Source organism: Monodelphis domestica, chromosome 5 (genome assembly GCF_027887165.1).
Source record: "Monodelphis domestica isolate mMonDom1 chromosome 5, mMonDom1.pri, whole genome shotgun sequence".
Lineage (NCBI taxonomy): Eukaryota > Metazoa > Chordata > Mammalia > Didelphimorphia > Didelphidae > Monodelphis > Monodelphis domestica.
Window position 1 is genome coordinate 88,481,519 of NC_077231.1, and position 23,061 is coordinate 88,504,579.

The 23,061-nt window shown below is 35.2% G+C and overlaps 1 protein-coding gene across 2 annotated transcripts in view; it reads right to left on the reverse strand.

The window, feature by feature from the left end:
- Window positions 1-1,129: 1,129 nt before the first annotated feature.
- Window positions 1,130-23,061, reverse strand: part of LOC100020571 (sodium-coupled monocarboxylate transporter 1) — a 160,411-nt gene continuing 138,479 nt past the window's right edge. For both annotated transcript variants that reach the window (XM_007503301.3, XM_056798756.1), the window contains 3 exons: window positions 21,496-21,562; window positions 19,624-19,694; window positions 1,130-7,814 (listed from right to left, as the gene is read on the reverse strand). In XM_007503301.3, coding sequence (XP_007503363.1) covers window positions 7,788-7,814; window positions 19,624-19,694; window positions 21,496-21,562 — 165 coding nt within the window. In that variant the 3' untranslated portion in view covers window positions 1,130-7,787. The remainder of the gene's footprint in view (window positions 7,815-19,623; window positions 19,695-21,495; window positions 21,563-23,061) is intronic.

Genomic DNA, 23,061 nt, shown 5'->3' on the forward strand with positions numbered 1-23,061 from the left:
ACTGTTGGTAGAATGTCAACTCATCAAACACTTTGGAGAGCAATCTAAAATTATGCCCAAATAGTTATAGAACTGTGTACACTTTTTGATCCATCAATATCACTATTAGGTTTACTTCCTAAGGAGGACAAAGAAATAGGAAATTAATTTAGATTACTAAAATATTTATAACAGCTCTTTTTATGGAAGCAAAGTTGGAAACTGAGGAGATACCCATCAATTGGGGAAAGGCTGAACAAGTTGTTGAACAATTATTGTGGTAGAAAACTACTGTACCATAAAAACAATGAGCAGGTTAATTAAAACAAAACAAAACATGTAAAGACCTAAATGAAAGTGAAATAAACAGAACCAACAATCAAGAGGATACTATATACAGAGATAGAAATAGTCTGAAGAATTACTGGTGTATGTCTACCTTCATCAAAAATACTGATATAATAGAAACAAAGTAAGTCATAGTTTTATAAACAAAGATATCTTTTTGTTAAATCTTCTGTAATTTGGGGAGGAGTGGGAGGAAGGGAAATACTTGGGAATTTTAATGTAACAAGAGATAAATTCCAAATCCCAAAAAAGTTTCATTTCAAACAGTGAAGTCTCACTAATCAACAGTAATGTTGAATATAATTATTAATGATTTCAAGTTGTTGCAATAAACTAAACAGAGAAAATAAAAATTACACTTAAAAATAAAACAAAACATTTAACTCAACATCTCATCCTTCTAGTATTTCTCCTTCTCAAAAGCAGCTTAAAATTCTTCCTGCAGTAAAAATGTAGTTATTAGAACATAGTCATCACTTTCTATATTCACATAGAGAACAAATCTATGATAGCTTACTACACCTTTAAAGCAAAAATATTTCTAAGACAGGAATCTGTGAAGACTAAATTTGTCAAAGATGTGCAGATTTATTCAGTACAAATTATTCCAAATATTACTTAATAGTTGTCATAACTATAAATGAGCTCACAATAAACTTTTGTACTATAAACACAATTTTAAAACCCTTTCCCCTTATTCAACGACCATTTGTAATTGGGGATGGGTATCCTTTTCTCTAAATTAAACCAATAGATATATTTCTTCCATAGGGCTGATCATGATTCATGATCTTACAGAAACTGGCAGGTTTACAAATGGTTTATTTCTTTTAACAAGATGTTCTCCCACTCCCTTTTTCTTTTACAAATAAGCAATTATTTTTTCCATTTTAAAATATACCCTATTAAATGCATGATAGATTTCAAAATCATAACAATAACCACCAATAACTTAATTTCATAGTACCAAAATCAAATAGAACTAAAACTACCAATGAAATAATTTTACCATTCCCTTAATAGCATTTTTTTATACAATGGATTCTCAGAATTTACAAGAAAATTTAAAAATTATAATGATATTTGTAACAGCATGAAAAAAGTGTTACTACTAATTATATGATATTAATTTAGTTTAACACATTTCCAAATTACCTTTATGTAGGGAAATATTCATGGTACCACAAGTGTCTTTCAAAATCAAAATGTTCATTGTTTGGGAAAGGTGGTAGTATAAAATACTTTTCATGAAAGACTCAGTTAGTGAGAAGTAACATATACTTGGGCCAAATAAGATCCTATGAGACAAATAAGGCTTTACTGGTTTAAAGTTAGTGTTAACTCAAAATAGGTTGGGTTAAATATTATGGCATTACTGTTAAAACACCTTAGTATGCTTGTAGGGCTGGTAAGATCTTAAAACCTCATTACACATACCTATGAGATTTCTGCTCTTATTCAAGATTTATGCTATATCAAATTCACAGCAAAATAATATTTATTCTATTTCCAAATGAAGTAGTTTAAAACAATTTGCATGATTATTTTAGCAAATGAATCTATAACAACTCAATTCATAGCTCTAAATTAATTCAGATTAAGAATTTAATATTTTAACAATAGTTTTATTCAAATTATCAAAATAGTGTTAAGTAATTATTTTTGAACACCTTACAAACCAGTAAACTTAAGAAATAGTATAGAGTTACACAACACAATTAACAAATTTTAAGATCCATGAATTTTCCCTATGTATCTTAACACCACATAGTTTAACAATTTTTGACTTATCATAAGTAACTTACCAGGAGAGACATATTTTTACTTAAAATGAGATCAGAATAAATTCAGTTATACCAGGATCTATTTCCTAAATGGTATCACACAGGTTCTCAATTTATAGTTTCAATTATTTAGTGTTATATTATACATACGGACTATTCCAAGCATTTCATATTATGAGGATGGCTATTTCTGGCCAATTCATTGCCAAGAACTTCAAAAGCAACATTCTGACATTAGTTTTTAATCTACCAAATCATCCTGTTTATGAGCACATTTAAATTGAGCTCAAATCTGAATTTTATAGTTACTAGCAGCAATGTTTAAAAATTCAAACAGAATCCATTGCTTATCAGTATTCTCTAGTTATAACTGCCTCTAATTTACTCCCAAATCAAACTACTATATTTCTTTTTTACTATAAAGTTCACATGATGCCTTTTTTATCTTTTATGAAAAAGGCATCAGCAACAGGTGGAAAGAACACTTCAGTCAGCTTCTCAACCGACCCTCTTCAGTTGACCAAAGCGCCCTTGACCAGATCCCCCCAAACCGGACCATTGAACAACTTGACGTCCCTCCTTCAAAGAGGAAGTCCAAAAAGCCATTAAACAAATGAGTGCAGGCAAGGCACCCGGTAAAGACGGGATCCCAACCGAGGTGTACAAGGCCCTAAAGGGAAAGGTGCTCCAGGCATTCCACATAGTGCTGACCAGCATATGGGAAAAGGAAGACATGCCCCCAGAATTCAGAGAAGTCTCCATCGTAGCCCTATATAAGAACAAAGGCTCACGAGCAGCCTGTGACAACTACAGAGGCATCTCACTACTCTCCACTGCTGGAAAGATCCTCACCCGTGTTATACTCAACAGACTCCTGTCATCTGTTTCAGAGCAGAACCTGCCTGAAACTCAATGTGGCTTCCGACCAGATCACAGCACCATCGACATGGTCTTCATGGTGAGGCAAATGCAGGAAAAATGCCTTGAGCAGAACCTGAGTCTCTACATTGTCTTCATAGACCTGACGAAGGCATTTGACACAGTGAACAGGGATGCATTGTGGGTGATCCTCAGCAAGCTCGGTTGCCCAGCAAAATTTGTCAAACTGATCCAGCTCTTTCATGTCGACATGATAGGGGAAATCCTATCTGGTGGAGAGACTTCTGATCATTTCAACATCTCCAATGGTGTGAAACAAGGCTGTGTCCTCGCTCCAGTACTATTCAACCTATTTTTCACCCAAGTATTACGACACGCTGTGATGGATCTAGACCTGGGCATCTACATCAAATACCGACTGGATGGCTCACTATTCAACCTTCGCCTCCTGACTGCAAAAACAAAGACAACAGAGAGACTCATCCTGGAAGCTCTCTTTGCAGATGACTGTGCTCTCATGGCCCACCAAGAAAATCATCTCAAAACCATTGTGGACAGGTTCTTTACTGCAACAAAACTGTTTGGCCTGACTATCAGCCTCAGCAAAACAGAGGTGCTGTTCCAACCTGCACCAGGGGGGCCAACGAACCAGCCGTGCATTACAATCGACGGCACGTAGCTTTCTAACGTCAAAGCTTTCAAGTACCTGGGCAGCACCATCGCCAACGATGGGTCCCTAGACCACGAGATTAATGCCAGGATCCAAAAGGCCATCCAGGCACTTGGGCAGCTGCGCTCCAAAGTCCTCCTACACAGCAGTGTAAGCACTGCGATGAAGCTCAAAGTGTATAATGCAGTGGTCCTCAGCTCGCTCCTGTATGGTTGTGAGACATGGACACTGTACCGGAAGCCAATGAAACAGCTGGAGCAATTCCACCAACACTCCCTCAGGTCAATCATTAGGATCCGATGGCAGGACCGAATCACCAACCAGGAAGTCCTCGACAGAGCCAACTCCATCAGCATCCAAGTCATGGTCCTCAAAACCCAGCTATGATGGTCTGGACACGTCATCCGCATGGACCCACAGCAAATACCAACACAGGTATTCTATGGTGAACTGTCAGCTAGACTCAGGAAACAAGGCCGACCAAAGAAAAGATTCAAGGATCAGCTAAAGTCCAACTTGAAGTGGGCTGGCATTACACCAAAGCAACTAGAACTCGCTGCCTCTGACAGAAGCAGCTGGCGAACCCACATTAACCATGCCACCGCCACCTTTGAAGATGAGTGACGTCGACGTCTTGCTGCTGCGCGTGAACGCCAACACCATGCCACAACTGCACCTCCCATGACAACTGGCATCCCATGCCCCATGTGCCACAAACTGTGTGCCTCAGTATTTGGACTCCAAAGCCACATGAGGATACATCAATAGATAATGCACAAAGACAATAGTCATTCTCGGTCACCAAGAGACTACCACTATACTATACTAAAGTTCACAATAAACATCTGGAGTATCACAAACTTTCTCACTTAAACCTACCCCAAACTTTCTTTCCCCATTTATACATTTATGTTGTGATCTAAAACCCTATACTTTTCTTGTTTCCTTCATATTTTTATCTTTAACAATTTAATTTTGATCACTCCCTAAGTTCTTCTTATTCTAATAATAATTCAGACTATTATTCTCTGATCTTTACTTCACTGAGTCTCAAAATTATATTATAAAGAATTTTAACATATATTGTCATTAAACAAGACTAATGATTTATTAGCCTTTTAATCTCAATGTGCAACATTGACTATTAATATACCTGGAACAATTAAACTGTTGAATTATTGTTTATATTGTATTAGCTAAGTTACATAAAGGCATCAAAAACTCTTTAAGATGCTTTAGCAATTATAAAAACCAAGAGTTTACAAAAATTGTGTGTGCAGTGGCGGTATAGCCATTAGTCAAGAGACTAGGAGGCCATCAATCACTATGCAGTTGTTTGCTGAGAGAAAAATATGGGAAAATCCCTCACAGCCTTGACCTGCTACATACCCTGTTGGAATCCTCTCTCTAACACCCCAGATTCAGCTGGAAGACTCTCTTGTCAGTTGGAGGTTCTAATTCACATGGCCACACCAATTCCATTGGAACCCTCTGGTCAGGGTTTGGTTAAAGGTTTTAATCTACATATTCACTCAGGATGCAGATAGATAGAGGGTACATAAGTGAGGCTTAGAGACTGGGAGAAAACACGAACTTATTGACATAGCAAAGTATCACTCAAAGGACACATCCCACAATCCCCAAAATGCTTTTCATAGGTTAAGTGAAGACATAAGTTGCTGCTGTCCTACTCAGGTATTTAAGAGACCTCTGTATTGTGAATGGGGGGAGGCAATCCTAGGAGAGACCAATTCCACTGGGGTAATAGGCATATTCATTTGGATATATTAATATCTATTTCCTTCAGAATAACTCACTAACTTCTCACTTCACACAGACCCTCCGATTTTAGTTTGAAAAATTGTGTTATTCTCACATGCCTCACCTATATGTAAGAACAGCTAATCACATGGCTAACTAGACATGCCCCATCTTCAGAGGGCTTCGTGCGGGACAAATCTTCCTTGCAGAAACTTACTGTCTCTGCTCCAAGTAGTTGGCAGAAACTTTGGAGATGTTTTGCTTAAAAGGAAATCTAATACATGAGTGATGCTATTTTTCAACAAATTTCTCTACCTCAGCTTCTGTAAGAGATACAGAGACTCCTAGGCACCAATCCTTATTTACTAATCTACTCTGGGGGGAATTTAACATGGAACTTCCACCTTACAATCAGCCTGTTTATCGTGATCATAGGAATTTGTCATTACAGTAAAAGGCAGAGGAAAAGATATCCCTGTTCTCATGTTTTAAAAAAGACACATTGCCTCATTTCACATACAAGTCAAAGCTCTCACTAGTTCATGCCACAGCTTTTGCTCAGGGTTCACAATTACCATCTATGGTGAAGTCAGGAAGATCCTGTTCAAGTTGAGCCTGGGACTGCCTTTCGAACTGTCATAGGGCTTTATCCTCTAAGTACTTTCTGGCCATTCTCTCTCTTTTAGATGATAGATTAATCATCAGGCACACAAAGCTAGATTTTAAGCAGTTTGGATCCCAGAAACCTTTTGCTCTTATATGACACGTTTTAGAGAAAATTACTTCTTGGTAATCTCATTTCATTCCTAAAATTCCATAACCTAAACAAGTTTTATTTTAGCTACTTACTCAGATGCCTTCTCAAAGCCTTACAGGTTTACAAATATCTACTCTTTAACTTTTCTGTCCTCAAAAAGACTGTCCTGCATTTACCAGAGATCTAGTTGGAAATATCTTACATTTATCCACTTCTCGGAGAACACTCAGGGTTATACAACTTGTCCCTCCTCCTTGGTAAGAGGGAGATGAAACAATTACTTGCTTAAACTTTCTAACAACCACTCTACCTACGGTTACCTACTATTGATAACTCAAAAGATCCCAGATTATCAATCTCATTGACAATGCGTTATCCATATGCACAATATACATGGTATCTTTTGTATATTGTCTCATCCAGTTCACCTCAAATATTAATTTGCAGTACAAATCATAAATCAGTTGTGATTCATCATAATTACATTCTAACAACTTACATCTAAACAACACATGTACAATTTAGCAGAACTATTCCTGCAAAAGTGCATATTTAGGCAACAGTATCACAATTTAGTCACAAATCCAGAAACCCTCACAACAATAATATTCTAAACTCGTAGTACAGGTTCCATCTCAAACCTACAAAATTTAAAACTTCTTAATCCCAGTGATCATTGCATTTTCACCTGGTGCTCACTACAACAGCATACATGCCAAAATAGTATTTCCGTATTTTCATTTGTAAACCCAACAATTTAGATTTTACAGAAGCTTCTTAAAATTACATATTACATTGCATTAAACACTCATTTTTCATTAAACAGTCAGCAAATAGTAGGCCAATCGGGCTGGCTAGCCATGTTGTTTCAATCCCCAACTACAGTTTACTCAAATAACAAACATTGTAGGGATGTTCAAACATTCAAACCTCTAACTGTTGTTCATTTTAATTCTCATTGGGAACATACTGCTTTCTCACAACTAAAAGAGGATAGAATTCTTCTGGAATATTATTAACTGATAAAAACAATTTGCAACAGAGAACACTTTTACATTCACTTTCACTTAGTTCCACAAGTACATTCCAGAGTCATTTGTGAGTTTCTGAAATCACATACATCAGCCTTAGAATTAACACCTTCCAATTGTGGAATCAGAATATCCCTTTCTGTACTCTTCCACCTTCTCTCTCTCTCACTGGCCATCAAACGAAGAAGGAGGAAGCAGTGTTGACCACACTTTTCCAGCCTCTGTCTTCTTGGAAAGAACAGAGGGCAACATGCAAAATACCTTCTCACAGGAATGTTCTTTTTTTGAACTCCTTAAACATATTCTCTGGTCTGTCAGCCCCTTCCTTTTTCCAGAACAATGGAGGAGAGAAACATAAAAATATAGCAAGATTGAATTTGATACAGTTATCATAGGAAATAGAGAAATAACCCATCATACAGGGTCACCCATTCTAAGTTGCTCCAGTTAAAAGACTGAGTATTTCTTTTTTCATCTCTTTATTATAAGATTCTGAAGATGCTTCATCAGCTACTTTGACTTTACTTTTGAATGACGCCTGATTTTTCAGGTGCTTCCAATGTCTTCATGCTATGGAGTTATTCTGAAACTTCTACTTGGTTTATCTAAAAGAAAAATAGTTAACATAGTCACCAAAAGTGTATGCTCACATGGTTAATTTATAGTTAAGATTCCACTAATGTATGGGTTAGAATTTCTAGCAATATCCTGAATAAACCAAGAATTAGGGTCAATAATAGTTGTCACCAAGCCCACACATGTAACGAGTCTCACTTTACACACCATTCTAACAAGAGTGACTATCGGATTCCCTTAATCACAGTATGTTACAGGGAGGAGTGGTACCTGTTAAGAGACAGGTTCACAGATATGAGATATGAGTCTAAGAGAAAGAAGATCAAGGAATTATAAAAGTACTTAAGTTGGGGGGCCCTTTGGCATTAAGGAAGAGGTTTCCTCAAATAGCTCCTCAAGAGTCACTGTAGCATGACACAACTCAATAGCATTCAAAATTATGTTTCTCATTAACCATGGTAAAATTATTCTTGTAAGACATTTCAGCCTGCCAAAATCCAGGCCTGGCCCAAATGCTAGTTTGCCCACAAAATTTTCTCTGACTCTCTCCATATCTAATTGACATCCATTCCCCGTTATCTAGATTATAAGACATTCTCTATACCTACCTTTGCTTTTACCAATACTGTAGAGAATATTTTATTCTCATTACCATTAGATTGTAAGATTCCTAAAGACTGGGATATTTTTATTATCTTTCTACTAAATTCTCTGGCTCATGTTAGCACAATGCTTAGCATTCAGCAAATATCTATTCAATGACAATAAATTGAATCTATTATTAGCACCATGCTTTAATCATTTGAACTGTTTGGCCCAGATTAAGGACATACAAAGGCCAATTTACCTTTTCCCAGATCTGTAAAGGTTTGCAAAGAGCCTTGTATACAAAAACCTATAGAGAAGATACTGAGTATGGTGATCCCTATTTTGCAGGAAAAAAAAAACTGAGGTTCAAAAAGAATACATGATTTACCCAAAGTTACACAATTCTAAATGGCAGAGTCAAGACTCAAAAAATCAATAGCCTCAAGATTTTTCTTGATTGATGTCAAGCTCCCTTCTGCCTAGAGTAACAATGCCTATAGATAAAAAATAAGCTGAGCATACAATCATATTCCTTTAACTCTTTTATCAGTACTAAATAATAAGTTTATCAAACAGCAGATTCTAAGTATGTATTTGCAAAGGGAAGTTCTGGTGAAAATGAAATGGAAGCAGTCTTTTCCCTCAAAGAGCTTATCCATATTCTAATAGTAGATTGGTACAAAATAATACATTAAAAGAACATATCACAGAATAATAAAGGATGAATTTATAATATAACTAGAGTGTTATATTTAAGTTGGTAAATATTTTAAAAATTATCAAAGCTGTGTGTTTAATCATTTTATAATGATTATTCTTTATATAGAGGGTAAACCTGCTATAGAAAATAAAATCCCAAGTATTTGGAAATGTAAGCCTCTTATCTATGTATAAAAGTCATGGCATATAGAAGAGCTCAATGTGCACAAATGACTTCATCAATGAAGCAAAAGAAACTGAATTGCTATTAAAATTAATAACTATTTCATAAGAACACACTATATGTCTGGTATAAGAATAAATTATAAATAAAATGATTCATACAATAAGCTTTCATTTTAATTAATATGGCAGATAGGTAGGTAAGCAGAGAGAGAGACAAAGAGAGAGAGAGAGAGAGAGAGAGAGAGAGAGAGAGAGAGAGAGAGAGAGAGAGAGAGAGTGAGAGTGAGAAAGAGAGACAAATAACACAAAAAGTAATTAAATACAAAGTACAACGGAAGGGAAAGGTGATGGCAGTTGGGAAATATGGAGAATCAAGAAAGACTTTATGAAGAAGATGATGTCTAAGGTATATTCAAAAGAAAAGAGGGATGACTATTAGGAAAAGAAGAACATTCTAAGCAAGAGAAAGGGCTGATGCAAAAGCCCAGAGGTAGGAGGTACAGTTTCATGAATGAAGAATGGAGGAAAGGCCAATTTGGAGAGAGTAGAACATGTAGGACACAGATTAATCTTCAATGAAGCCATGCTATAAAAAGCATTAAAAGCTAAACAGAGAAACTCATAATTTATTCTAAAGTCATCAAGGAACCAGTAAGTTTAATGAGTAGAGGAGGAACATGAATAGATCAATACATAAGGGCAATAACTATAGTTGCAGTATATAGAAGAGAATAGTGTAGGGAAAACAACTGGGATGTTGCTTTGATCACCTTGATGATATAGAGATCCCAAACTATAGTCACTGGAATGGTGACAGTAATTTCCACAAAAAGATGGTAGTTGAGAACAAGAGTGGCTTTATGGGTAAATATAATGAGTCCAGTTGCAGACATGTGGAGGTTAGATATCTTCTGGACATTCTAGTTGAAATATCCAATAGGAATTTAGTGATTTAGGATGGAAACATAGAAAGTCTGGAACTGAATCTGTATATCTGAGAATCTTTTGCGTAAAGAAGATATTTAAAACCAGGGGGTTCAAGTGAGACAGGCAGGGCAGTGAAAGAACAGAGAGCCAGAAGGAGATATGGGGTTAGAGAGAGAGTCAAAGTATAGAGTTAGAAAGGAAGAGGATCCAAGACAAAACCTTGGAGAACACCCAGAATTGCATGTTACAGTGTCAATGATAGGCCAGCAGAAGAACCTAAAAACTGGTGAGACACATAGAAGGCTAACCAGGAGAAAGTCACATCATGAAAACATGAAAAGAAAAGAATATCCAGGAGGAGAAAGTAGTCAGCACAGTCAAATGCCACAGATCAGAAGATGAGAACTCAGAAAAGGTCATCTAATTTGGCAATTAAGGGGTCACACTATAGCAGCTCTTTTCAAAGGGGCAAAGAAGTAGAAACTAAAGGGTTCCCCAGCAAATGAGAAACAGTTGAAATGTGTGATACATTAATGGAAAAAAAAGTATTTTAATGAGTTGTGAGAAATGTATAAAAGCAAAGATGCAATCTCAGAGAATTATGGGAAGACTAAGATGAACTGATGCAGAGGAAAAGGAACAAAACCAGGGAACAACAAATAATAATAACATTGTAAAGATAATTTTAAAAGACCCGAGATCTTTGATCAACACAAAAACCAATATGATTCCAGAGAACTAATGACATTAGTATGCAGTTCACCTCCTGACAAAGATGATGGAATCTGCATATAAAAGTAGACAAGACATTTTTCAATATGGCCAATATCAGAATTTCTTTCAATTGTCTATGTATATTTATTACAAGGATTTGAAGATTTTTTTGTGTGTTTAAGGGAAGGAAAAGAGAGAAATATGAAACTTTGTTCATTGAAAAATATAATTTCATTAAAAAAAAGAAATGTGGGGTGAGAGCATTAAATAATTTAGCAAACTCTACTAATTGATATAGATTTTACAAGGAAATAGTAAAAAATATATGGAAGGCATTATTTAAATTCTACAAACAAAAACTGGCAAGATATGACTTGGTAGCAAGAACTATACATTGGAAGTTCATTATCTTTTATGCATTAACAGACAGTATCCATGACAACTGAAAAAATATACTGTGATGAAACAAGACCATCACATAGAAAAAAATGCTATCATCCCACTGTCTTATAGTCATAACTCCAACCCATAAAAACTTAAGTTCAACATTTTGGTGTATAAATATAGTCTCTAATCTTTTCTGGAATTTAAAGTTCTCAAAATATAGAGACATAAAAGAAATAAAAGGTATATGGAAACAAAATAAAGTGTATGTCATGTCCATAACTCTAACTGCTACTAGAGTTATACTGAAGATATATCAGTGAGATCATAAAAAATGAACTCATATACTAATGTTTGAATTAAATTACCAAGAAAAACCATTTTATCCACCTATGTAACAATAATCTGTTGAATAGTAAGAATTATAGAACAATAGTGTGATGAATAACACAAGACTATTTCTATTTGAATTCTATTGAATAAAAGGTAAAAATGAGAATAACAAGAGGAAAAGCTACAGAAGAAAGAATGACAAAGGAAATTTATACCTTAGAAAAAACAGTAGAACATCTCACTAAAGAACTGAATTCTGAAAATAAGAATGGGCCAGACTAAAAACAATGATTCAATAAAAAACAAAAGATTATCAAAATGAATAAAGAGAATAAAATGACTAAAATATTTGAAAAATAGTTCAAAGAAAAATAAATCTAAAAATTATGAGATATTCCAAAAATTATCACCAGTAAAAATCTGGTTACCATATTTCAGGAAATTAAAACTAAAAATCATGTAGAACTCTTTGAATCGGAGGACAAAGTAAAAATATGAAGATCTCCATGTGAATTGCTAAAAGAAGACCCAAAAGGCATTCAGAAATATCATAACCAGAATTGAGAGCTTCCAAGTCAAAGAAAATACAAGTAACCAAAAAAAAATTTTATATATAAAGGAGCCACAAAATAGGTCTTGCATAAGCTGATATCAGAGAAAAGGAAACCTTGGAATATGACTTCCATAGGAAGTAATATTTACAGTCATGAATAACCAGATAACATATGAAGCAAGCCTAAGTAAAATCCTTTAAGGGTAAAAATGAACTATTGGTAAAATATAGTATTTCCAAATGTCACTGGTGAAAACACCAAACATTAGAAGATATTTGGAAATGGAAGTCTAAGCAATAAGATAAATATAGAAAGGTACAAATATTTGTAAAATTGAAATGGAATCTGTGGGGACAAATTTTTTACATATTAACAAGGACAATAAGAACCCAATGTCTTTTTAGACCCTAGTATCTTTAAGAATCATAGGAAAAAAAAGTTAAAATAAGAGATGTTCTTAAGTGGTTGTGTTTTGTTCAAATAGTCTAAGGGAATAAAGAGGGATAGAAGAGGAAGGATAGTGGAGAAAAAGAAGAATATCATTACTACAACAAAGAGTTCTACTAGATGAACTATTTATAATATAGCAATGTAATAAAAAGTCAGAAGAACAGGCACCAAATGAATCTTATTTCATTTTGATCAGATTGGGGGGGGAAAAAAAGATGGATACATGTGCGCAAACAAATAACAACATGTTAAATTCAAAAAGTGGCTTCTGGGTCACCTGAGTAAGATAGATGCCTTGACATGTTCTCAGATTTCCATGAATTCTCAAATCAGGATACTTCCCCCTCCCCAACAGAAATTATTCACCATATTATGGAAATTGTTTCCATAGTATATAGGACATCAAGAATGCAAAAGAAGGTTAAAATACATAATAAACTTGATTTGACACTCACCAACTGGAAGTCATCCTGTACCCATTCCCTACCTTCCATGCTATCAACAGTGGGACTGTACAAGCAGACACAAGAAAACATCAAAGGCTTCTATCAAAATGTATCCCTATATTCCAGAACCCTGACCTTCTTTTCAGAGCCATGGAGATCATGGCTCAAGCTGCAGAAGTTTCTTCAGGCTTTGACAGCCAGCTTGGAAAAAGACCTTCAGCAGCAAAAGCCTGCTTGGTACTTCAACCCCAAAACACCAATGCTGCACAGATTTGAACTATCTGTCTTGGGAAACATATGCTCTGTATTGCCAGCACCAGTAGACTGGACTACTGGTGCCAGTAAACCCTGGATGACTAGGACAGGCAATGGAACAGGTCAGCAGGACAGGATATAGTACATGTGGGGAGTTGTCCAGCACTCCACCAAGGCTGAGGGAAGAACACAGGATCCAGGGGAGGCAAGTTCTAAAAACCCAAATGTCAGTGAAGACAGGAACCTAAGCTGCTGAACTGTAAACTGGGAGTATGGAGAAAACCTAGACCCAAAGAAAACCACAGTCAGTGGGAAAGGAGTCAGGAGTCAGTAATAAGGAAAATAAGATGGGGAGAAAAAAGGGGTGAGAACTTAAAAATGGCAAAGATTACAGGAAGAAGAAATCTGACAGACCTTGATTATAGATACATAAGTCAGCAGGAAAAGGAGTAACAAGGGAAGTAAATATAATCTCAAGATCTAGCACACAAGTTCAAGTGTCTGTGAATAAATACTGCAAAACAAAAGAAAGCGATCAAACATTTGATGAGACAAAGGATTCTGAAATTTGAGGGAAATGTAAAACTACAACATGCCATTCCTCAGTGGTTTAAAAGGGAAATGGGCATTATGACAGCAAAATTTATGACCTGTGCAAAAAAGGAATAAGCAGAATTTTAAAAAACTTGAATCTGGAATGATAAGCCTCATCAACGAAACAAGAGACCAACTGATTGGGAATTCAAATACACAAAAGTGAAAAGACAACCCTGGAGAAGAAAACAAGCATATTAAAGAAAATATGCTCACTATACAAGCAAAGTATATGACCCTCAAAGGTAAGATGTGTAGAGATAAAAGTCTTCCAAAGGAACATGACAGGACAAACAACCATCATACCATCAAGAAGGAAATGTAGAAGGGAACCATCCAGAACTTTTAAACATGAAAAATGAAATTCTAATTGAAAAAATTCAGATTCACCAACAGAAGACTGAGGACTGCAAACTCCAAGATAGAGAGTGGTTAAATTTAACAAATCAATTTAGAAACAAGTTCTGCAAGCCATCAGGAGAAAGACTTTCAAATATGTCTTTTCTGGGATTATGTGCAAGCACAGGAGGATACTGAAGAGGGGTGGGAGTGGTGAGCAAGAGCATAGAAAGGAGTGAGTGAGTGATGTTCTGGGGTCAAATCAATGATGAACTATGAGAGGAAGGTGACTTCTACACTCTGAGGAAGAGAAAAGCCTATAGGGGAATGGGTGGAGAGAAGGGGAGGGAAGATGAAAAGAGAAGAATAGGTGGAGAGAAGGGGAGAAAAGATGAAAAGAGAAGGATAGGAAGGATTTTTCACTTTGGAAGTAATAGGGCCTCCACCAATGAATGTTCCTATAGGTAAAAGGAGATGAGGACCTTATACTGCATTGAGCCTGGTGGATTTGGAACCTTAAGTCTACTTATTCTGGGAGGCAGGAGGGTTGGGTCCCTTTGGGGCAACTGGCAATTGGAAAAGTTGGAAAAATATGACTTCAGGGAGATTTCCAAGCAAATTTTGGGGGATGGGAGGGTCAATCAGAGAGAAAGGAGGGATATCCAACCATTGGATAGTGTCCTGTCACCTGCAATAAGTCAAAATAAAAAATAGAAATGATAAAATTAAAAACTGGACTTTTGAAAAGACTGGCGAAAAGGGAAATGATGAAAAGAAGTAAATAAAAATAGCACTTCCACACCTCAAATTATATTATACATTAGCCACTTGGTACAGGTTAAAAAATAGAAATAGATTAATGAACTAGACAAGAGACTCCAAAACAACAGAACTCAATACTCCAGTGCATGATAAAATAGAAAATGCAAGTTGCCTTGATAAAAACTCCCTACTTGATAAAAATTGCTGGGAAAATTGGAAAACATTCTGCAAAAAAAATTCTGCTTAGACCAACACCTTATGTAACACACTCAACAATTCATTCTAAACAGATTTGTGAACTTAATATTAAAGAACCTTATTTTTAAAATTAGGTTAGAAACAGCATGTATCTCTCAACAGTTATGGGTAAGAGATGTGTTTAATTGAATAAGAGAGAGAGGCAGTTAAAAAAAGAGAAAATGGAAACTGAAATGGAAAAACTTGAAACAAAAAGGCTTTTCTTCAAACAATAGATAAATAATCAGAAAACAAAATTGATGTTTTAATCTCACGCCAGGCAAACTGGCAAAAAAGTGAACAGAAAAGGCAATAGGCAATGATAGAAGGCTTACAGGTACAGTCTCTTAAACTTAATTCTTACAGCACACTAGTACCTAGCTGTTGGAGCTACAAAATGGTACAATTATTTTGGAAAGAAATTTGTAAATATGTTAATAAAGTGACTAACATACCCCTATCCTTTGAATCAGTAATTCCATTCCAGAACTTATTTATATCCCAGGAAAACAACTAATGAGAAATAAAGTCCCTATACACTCCAATAAATTTTTTTGCGTGTGACAGATAAGCATTAGAAACAACACAGATACACATCACATAAACATGGATTATGGCTAAACAAATGTTAATACATTAATATAATGAAAGATAAATATTACTACCCTGTATGATCAATAGAGAGAGCATGGTAAAACCTCCATGAACTGATGCAGAGTGAAGTTACCAGAGCCAAGAAAATGCTGTATACACTAACTATAATGATGTAAATAGGAAGACTTAACAAAAAATTAAAAAGTAAATGCAACAAAATCATAAAGGACAAAGTGAACTTGAACGAAGAGACATGAGAGGATGTCCCCAACCTACTACTTCTTATAGGTCAGAAATTCACAGGTATTCCATATACTCTATACACATTTTTGGACTACCACAATGTATCCATGTTGATCTTTTTGTTTCTTCTTTAAAAAAGCTATTTGTCCTATGGATAGGGAGAGAGAGCTGTGATACTATGGTGGTGTAAGAAACAGAAAACACCAGTAAAAAGTCTTTTTTTACAAGTCAGAAGATAATTAAGAGAGGGCAAGGACAAGGAGGAGGCGCTAGAGAGGGATTTCACAGAGAAGACAAGAAAGATAAATGCTTTCTTTGGCCTCAAAGCTCTGGCTAAATAAAAACCTTGACTTCAGGATTTCTACAAAATTGATACTCAGGAAATAAGAGCTTTATTGCTATGCATTGCAGTAAGGTGGCAAATACAGCATACACATACTATAGTTTTAGAAACATGTTTGGTGCCACATGCAAGAAATTCACTCCAGCAGAGCCAGGAGATGTGTTGGGACAGGAACACATTCAAAGCTAGAGCCCAGGTAGCAAGATTATATACCCTAAGAATGGGCTTAGTTTAGATTAGATAATTGTATTACATGAAATCATGCATTATTCTTCATCATACATTAATTAGTATTGGTAATCTCAGACTAGCAACTTCCTATAGAAAATTAGTGAAAGTTAAGTGCCCTTCAGAAGGGAGACACCAATTTCTCCTCATGAAGAGTAGAGAAATCCCCCTCCCCAAACAGATAGATATAGATACAGATGTCATGTATTATACATAAATATCAAACATAAACATACACCTTTAATTTACACTTTTCTGATGTGGTCAAACTGCCCTCCCTTTTCTCCTATTCTCATGGGAAAACTTATCATCTGAACTCCCAGGCCTAAATGTTTCAACCTGAAAGACCTTGGCCATGTCTAAGTTCTGAAACTGCAAACTTAAGGCATTGTCCCACGAGTTTCAGAGCACTGGGAAAACTTAAGGAGGATAAGACAAGATGAATATAACATATTCAGACATCATGTCACATACAGGTGACATAATGGTAACTCAAGGCACCATTGTATTAATTTCCTTTAAATTCTGAATACATTTGTACACCTATGGACACTGTTGCTGAAAGAATACTCAGGGCAGTGCCACCATCCTCTCCCTTTCCTAATAAAGGCTGCACTTTCTCTGGAAACATCTTATCTGGTTTCCTTTCTGATCATAAGAGTGACTTTGGGGTGCAGACACCAGAGATTCCACTCCACACAGTAATCCATACCAAACACTATATTCTGAGGGTCCTTTTTTGAAACCAGTGTAACCAGCAAAAGACAAAATGACTGAAGAAAAAGTTTAATCTGCTGACCATATTGATTTATTAAGCAATGCATGGCAATTGTCTAACAAATTGAGACCAAGCCCCTTCTTCAATTTAGGTCTAGATGCCCCCATATAGGAGAAGATAGACTTTTACACAGTAAGACAAATTAAATTAAATTAATTAAAAAGAAACAGTATATGAGCTAATCTGGTTTCCAATTGGAAGAAAGCCTAAGGACTTTCCAAGTTGAGAGGGGGAAAGTGAATAGGTTCAATTCCCTGAATTCAGGAAAAGAGGTGTCCTACCTACTCTTCCCCCAAGTGAGTGTAAAAGGACAAAGGCACATGGAAACAATAACTGATTGATCAGTGTGGAGCCAGTTTTCAGATAAAACTTATGGTTTGCCTGAGATGTTCTCCTTACATCAGTCTTAGGATCTGACTATATTTCTGGTCATCATGATCTAGGTCCTTGGTTACAAGTCTCTAAAGAGCAGGTATAGGTGGTCCAAATTTTTGCCATGCAAGGATAAGTACAATAAGGTTTTCTTCCCAATCCCACAAATGAATTAACTTTTTTCACAATACTGGTTGGCTGCTTTTTTCCTTTTAAAAATATTTCAAGGTAAAAAAAATTGTGTAAGAATAAAGAAAAAACTAAACATGAAACAAGACAAAGGTTTTTCTAACATCTTACAAAGACACAAAAACACAGATAAAAATAAGATAGCATACATAGAGACCAGGTATAAAGTTTCTAATCAGAAACAGATTTCTCAGTGACTAGTCCATTAATGGTCAATGATTTCTCTAGGACCAGTGAAAAATCATAAAATCTTAAATCATTTAAATACAATTGTGGAAAGTTCATTATTCAACCCTCCTCAAGAAGCAAAAGACATTTCTAACTTTTGGATATGTAATAAGAAAATGGACTAATATTTTTGAACCTCTCTCCTATTCCTTCATGGTAGTGGTGGAAACTCATGAGGGGCAAGGACTGGGTCACAAGATTACAATCTAGATGGAAAGGTTGAGTTAGGTCTGGTCAAGTTTTGACCTTTATAGGCCAAATGTACTCCATTCTCAATGAGAGTGACCTAGAAGACAAACTCATTCATCCTGAAATTTATCAGTTCAAGTTAATACTATTTTTAGGAAAGAATGGAACGCACATTCTCAATCTTAATTATCCCACTTACAGAAGATGCTCTGTGGCAAGGAATGCAAGGATATTCCTTGAGCTATGCAAAAGCTAAGTCAGGAAAAGGAATGTTACAGGTTAATGCTAAAAATCAAATGATATAATATTAAAAATAATTTTCCTAATACAAATAAAATATCAGATCAAGAGAATAAAAAAGTTACAACTACAGTTAGGTGTATGTTCTTGAAGACAAACATGAAGTAGAAGTGACTAAATAATGAAGGGCAATTTTAAGTACCTAAAATTTAAATGCTTTTTCATGAATAAAATCAATACACTAGAAAAAAAAGAACTGAAAGGAAAAGATGTTTGCATGAAATATCTCTAATACAAAACAGACAAGTTGTGATGATGAGTAAATTCTCCACACCAACACACACATTCTGCTATTTTACAACTTCTAATATGTGAAAGATAGCCAGGACCCTAGGGGACATGTCCAGGGCTCAGAGCTGGAAGTGACCGCAGTCACCTTAAACTCTCAGGTTGTTTTTCTATCAATTACTAAAGTTGTTGCCTCCCTCAATCAGTGTAAAAAAATGCTCCAAATTCATAAAAAATAGAATAGAAATGAAAATAACTCCTTATTAATGTGTTCCATCACAACATCATCAAATGGGCAAAGAAGTGGGTCCTTTGACACTGCAATAGCTCTGCCTCTCTTCAAAGTGGCTACCTCCACTAACAAAACAGAGTGTATTCCATTTATTTCTGTATGTCTCCTGTTAGGCAGTCATAGATTTTATTCAGAGAAATTCAAGACAATTTTTCAACTACAAATATGTCTACTAATTCCAAAGAAACGAATATTTTTCAGTATGTTAAGCAAATCTCAAGGTTTTTGAATTCCAAATAAGGATACTGTTCTTCATTTGCTATTTTGTTCAATTGTTTTTTATCTTAAGTTAAAATATGAAAAATGCTTCATTTTTAGGGACCATTTCTATTATACAAAGGCATCGATAAATATGATAATCATATGAAGAAAGGAAATGTGCATACTTTCTTAAAACTCCCAAATGATGAGTCATCTTTGATTAGGAACAATTTTTGGTCTATATCCTGGTCTTCACCTAAAAAACATAAAAACATGTGAACACTGTTATAAATATAAGAATGTGGAGTTGTAACCCATAGCAAAGCATTCTAATCCCTATATTTATGAGGACAAAGCTTGGGAGAAAGGAAAGGGAATAAGACCTGTTCTCTCTTTTTGATGATAGATTAATCATCAGGCACACAAAGCTAGATTTTAAGCAGTTTGGATCCCAGAAACCTTTTGCTCTTATATGACACGTTTTAGAGAAAATTACTTCTTGGTAATCTCATTTCATTCCTAAAATTCCATAACCTAAACAAGTTTTTATTTTAGCTACTTACTCAGATGCCTTCTCAAAGCCTTACAGGTTTACAAATATCTACTCTTTAACTTTTCTGTCCTCAAAAAGACTGTCCTGCATTTACCAGAGATCTAGTTGGAAATATCTTACATTTATCCACTTCTCGGAGAACACTCAGGGTTATACAACTTGTCCCTCCTCCTTGGTAAGAGGGAGATGAAACAATTACTTGCTTAAACTTTCTAACAACCACTCTACCTACGGTTACCTACTATTGATAACTCAAAAGATCCCAGATTATCAATCTCATTGACAATGCGTTATCCATATGCACAATATACATGGTATCTTTTGTATATTGTCTCATCCAGTTCACCTCAAATATTAATTTGCAGTACAAATCATAAATCAGTTGTGATTCATCATAATTACATTCTAACAACTTACATCTAAACAACACATGTACAATTTAGCAGAACTATTCCTGCAAAAGTGCATATTTAGGCAACAGTATCACAATTTAGTCACAAATCCAGAAACCCTCACAACAATAATATTCTAAACTCGTAGTACAGGTTCCATCTCAAACCTACAAAATTTAAAACTTCTTAATCCCAGTGATCATTGCATTTTCACCTGGTGCTCACTACAACAGCATACATGCCAAAATAGTATTTCCGTATTTTCATTTGTAAACCCAACAATTTAGATTTTACAGAAGCTTCTTAAAATTACATATTACATTGCATTAAACACTCATTTTTCATTAAACAATCAGCAAATAGTAGGCCAATCAGGCTGGCTAGCCATGTTGTTTCAATCCCCAACTACAGTTTACTCAAATAACAAACATTGTAGGGATGTTCAAACATTCAAACCTCTAACTGTTGTTCATTTTAATTCTCATTGGGAACATACTGCTTTCTCACAACTAAAAGAGGATAGAATTCTTCTGGAATATTATTAACTGATAAAAACAATTTGCAACAGGGAACACTTTTACATTCACTTTCACTTAGTTCCACAAGTACATTCCAGAGTCATTTGTGAGTTTCTGAAATCACATACATCAGCCTTAGAATTAACACCTTCCAATTGTGGAATCAGAATATCCCTTTCTGTACTCTTCCACCTTCTCTCTCTCTCACTGGCCATCAAACGAAGAAGGAGGAAGCAGTGTTGACCACACTTTTCCAGCCTCTGTCTTCTTGGAAAGAACAGAGGGCAACATGCAAAATACCTTCTCACAGGAATGTTCTTTTTTGAACTCCTTAAACATATTCTCTGGTCTGTCAGCCCCTTCCTTTTTCCAGAACAATGGAGGAGAGAAACATAAAAATATAGCAAGATTGAATTTGATACAGTTATCATAGGAAATAGAGAAATAACCCATCATACAGGGTGTCACCCATTCTAAGTTGCTCCAGTTAAAAGACTGAGTATTTCTTTTTTCATCTCTATTATAAGGTCCTGAAGATGCTACATAAGATACTTTGACATTCCTCAGGCTCTTGAATGATGCTGGAACTGATACCTGGTTTTTCAGATCCTTCCAATGTCTTCATGCTATGGAGTGATTCTGAAACTTCTACTTGGTTAACCTAAAAGAAAAATAGTTAACATAGTCACCAAAAGTGTATGCTCACATGGTTAATTTATAATAAGTTTCCACTAATGTATGGGTCAGAATTTCTAGCAATATCCTGAATAAACCAAGAATTAGGGTCAATAATAGTTGTCACCAAGCCCACACATGTAACGAGTCTCACTTTACACACCATTCTAACAAGAGTGACTATCGGATTCCCTTAATCACAGTATGTTACAGGGAGGAGTGGTACCTGTTAAGAGACAGGTTCACAGATATGAGATATGAGTCTAAAAGAAAGAAGATCAAGGAATTATAAAAGTACTTAAGTTGGGGGGCCCTTTGGCATTAAGGAAGAGGTTTCCTCAAATAGCTCCTCAAGAGTATCTGTGGCATGACACAACTCAATAAATAGCATTCAAAATTATGTTTCTCATTAACCATGGTAAAATTATTCTTGTAAGACATTTCAGCCTTCCAAAATCCAGGCCTGGCCCCAAATGCTAGTTTGCCCACAAAATTTTCTCTGACTCTCTCCATATCTAATTGACATCCACTCCCCATTATCTAGATTATAAGACATTCTCTATACCTACCTTTCCTTTTACCAATATTATAATACTAATAGCCTTAAACTATAGCCATCTGTAGAGAATATTTAATTCTCATCACCATTAGATTGTAAGATTCCTAAAGACTGCGATATTTTCATTATCTTTCCACTAAATTCTCTGGCTCATGTTAGCACAATTCTTAGCATTCAGCAAATATCTTTTCAATGAAAATAAATTGAATCTATGAGTTTGAAATTATTAGCTCTATGCTTTAATCATCTGCACTGTCTAGCCCAGATGACAGACATACAAAGGTTTGTAAAGAGCCTCGCACACAAAAACCTGTAGAGAAGGTACTATGAGTATGGTTATCCCTATTTTACAGGAAAAAAAACTGAGGTTCATAAAGAATATATGATCACCCAATGTTACATAAGTCTAAATGACAGTCACGACTCAAAAACTGAATAGCCTCAAGATTTTTCTTGATTTATGTACACCTCCCTTCCCTCTAGAGTAACAATGCCAATAAATAAATAAACTGAGCATAAAAGCACAGTCCTTTAGTTCTTTTATCAGTACTAAAGAATAAGTTGGCCAAACAGCAGATACTAAGTATTTACTTGCATAGGGAAGTTCAGGAGAAAATTAAATGGATGCAGTCTTTTCCCTCAAAGAGTTTATCCATATTCTAATAGTAGATTTTGAAAAAATTAATACATAAAAATACATATCATTATAGAATAAAGGATGAATTTATAACTAGAGTGTTATATTTAAGTCAGTAAATATTTAAAAAATTATCAAAATTGTATGTTTCATCACATTATAATGATTATTCTTTATATAGAATATAAGTCTGCTGTAGAAAATGAATTCCTTATTAATTTGAAATTCAAACGTATTATCTATGTATAAAAAGTCTTGGGCTATAGAAGAGCTCAGTGTACACAAATGA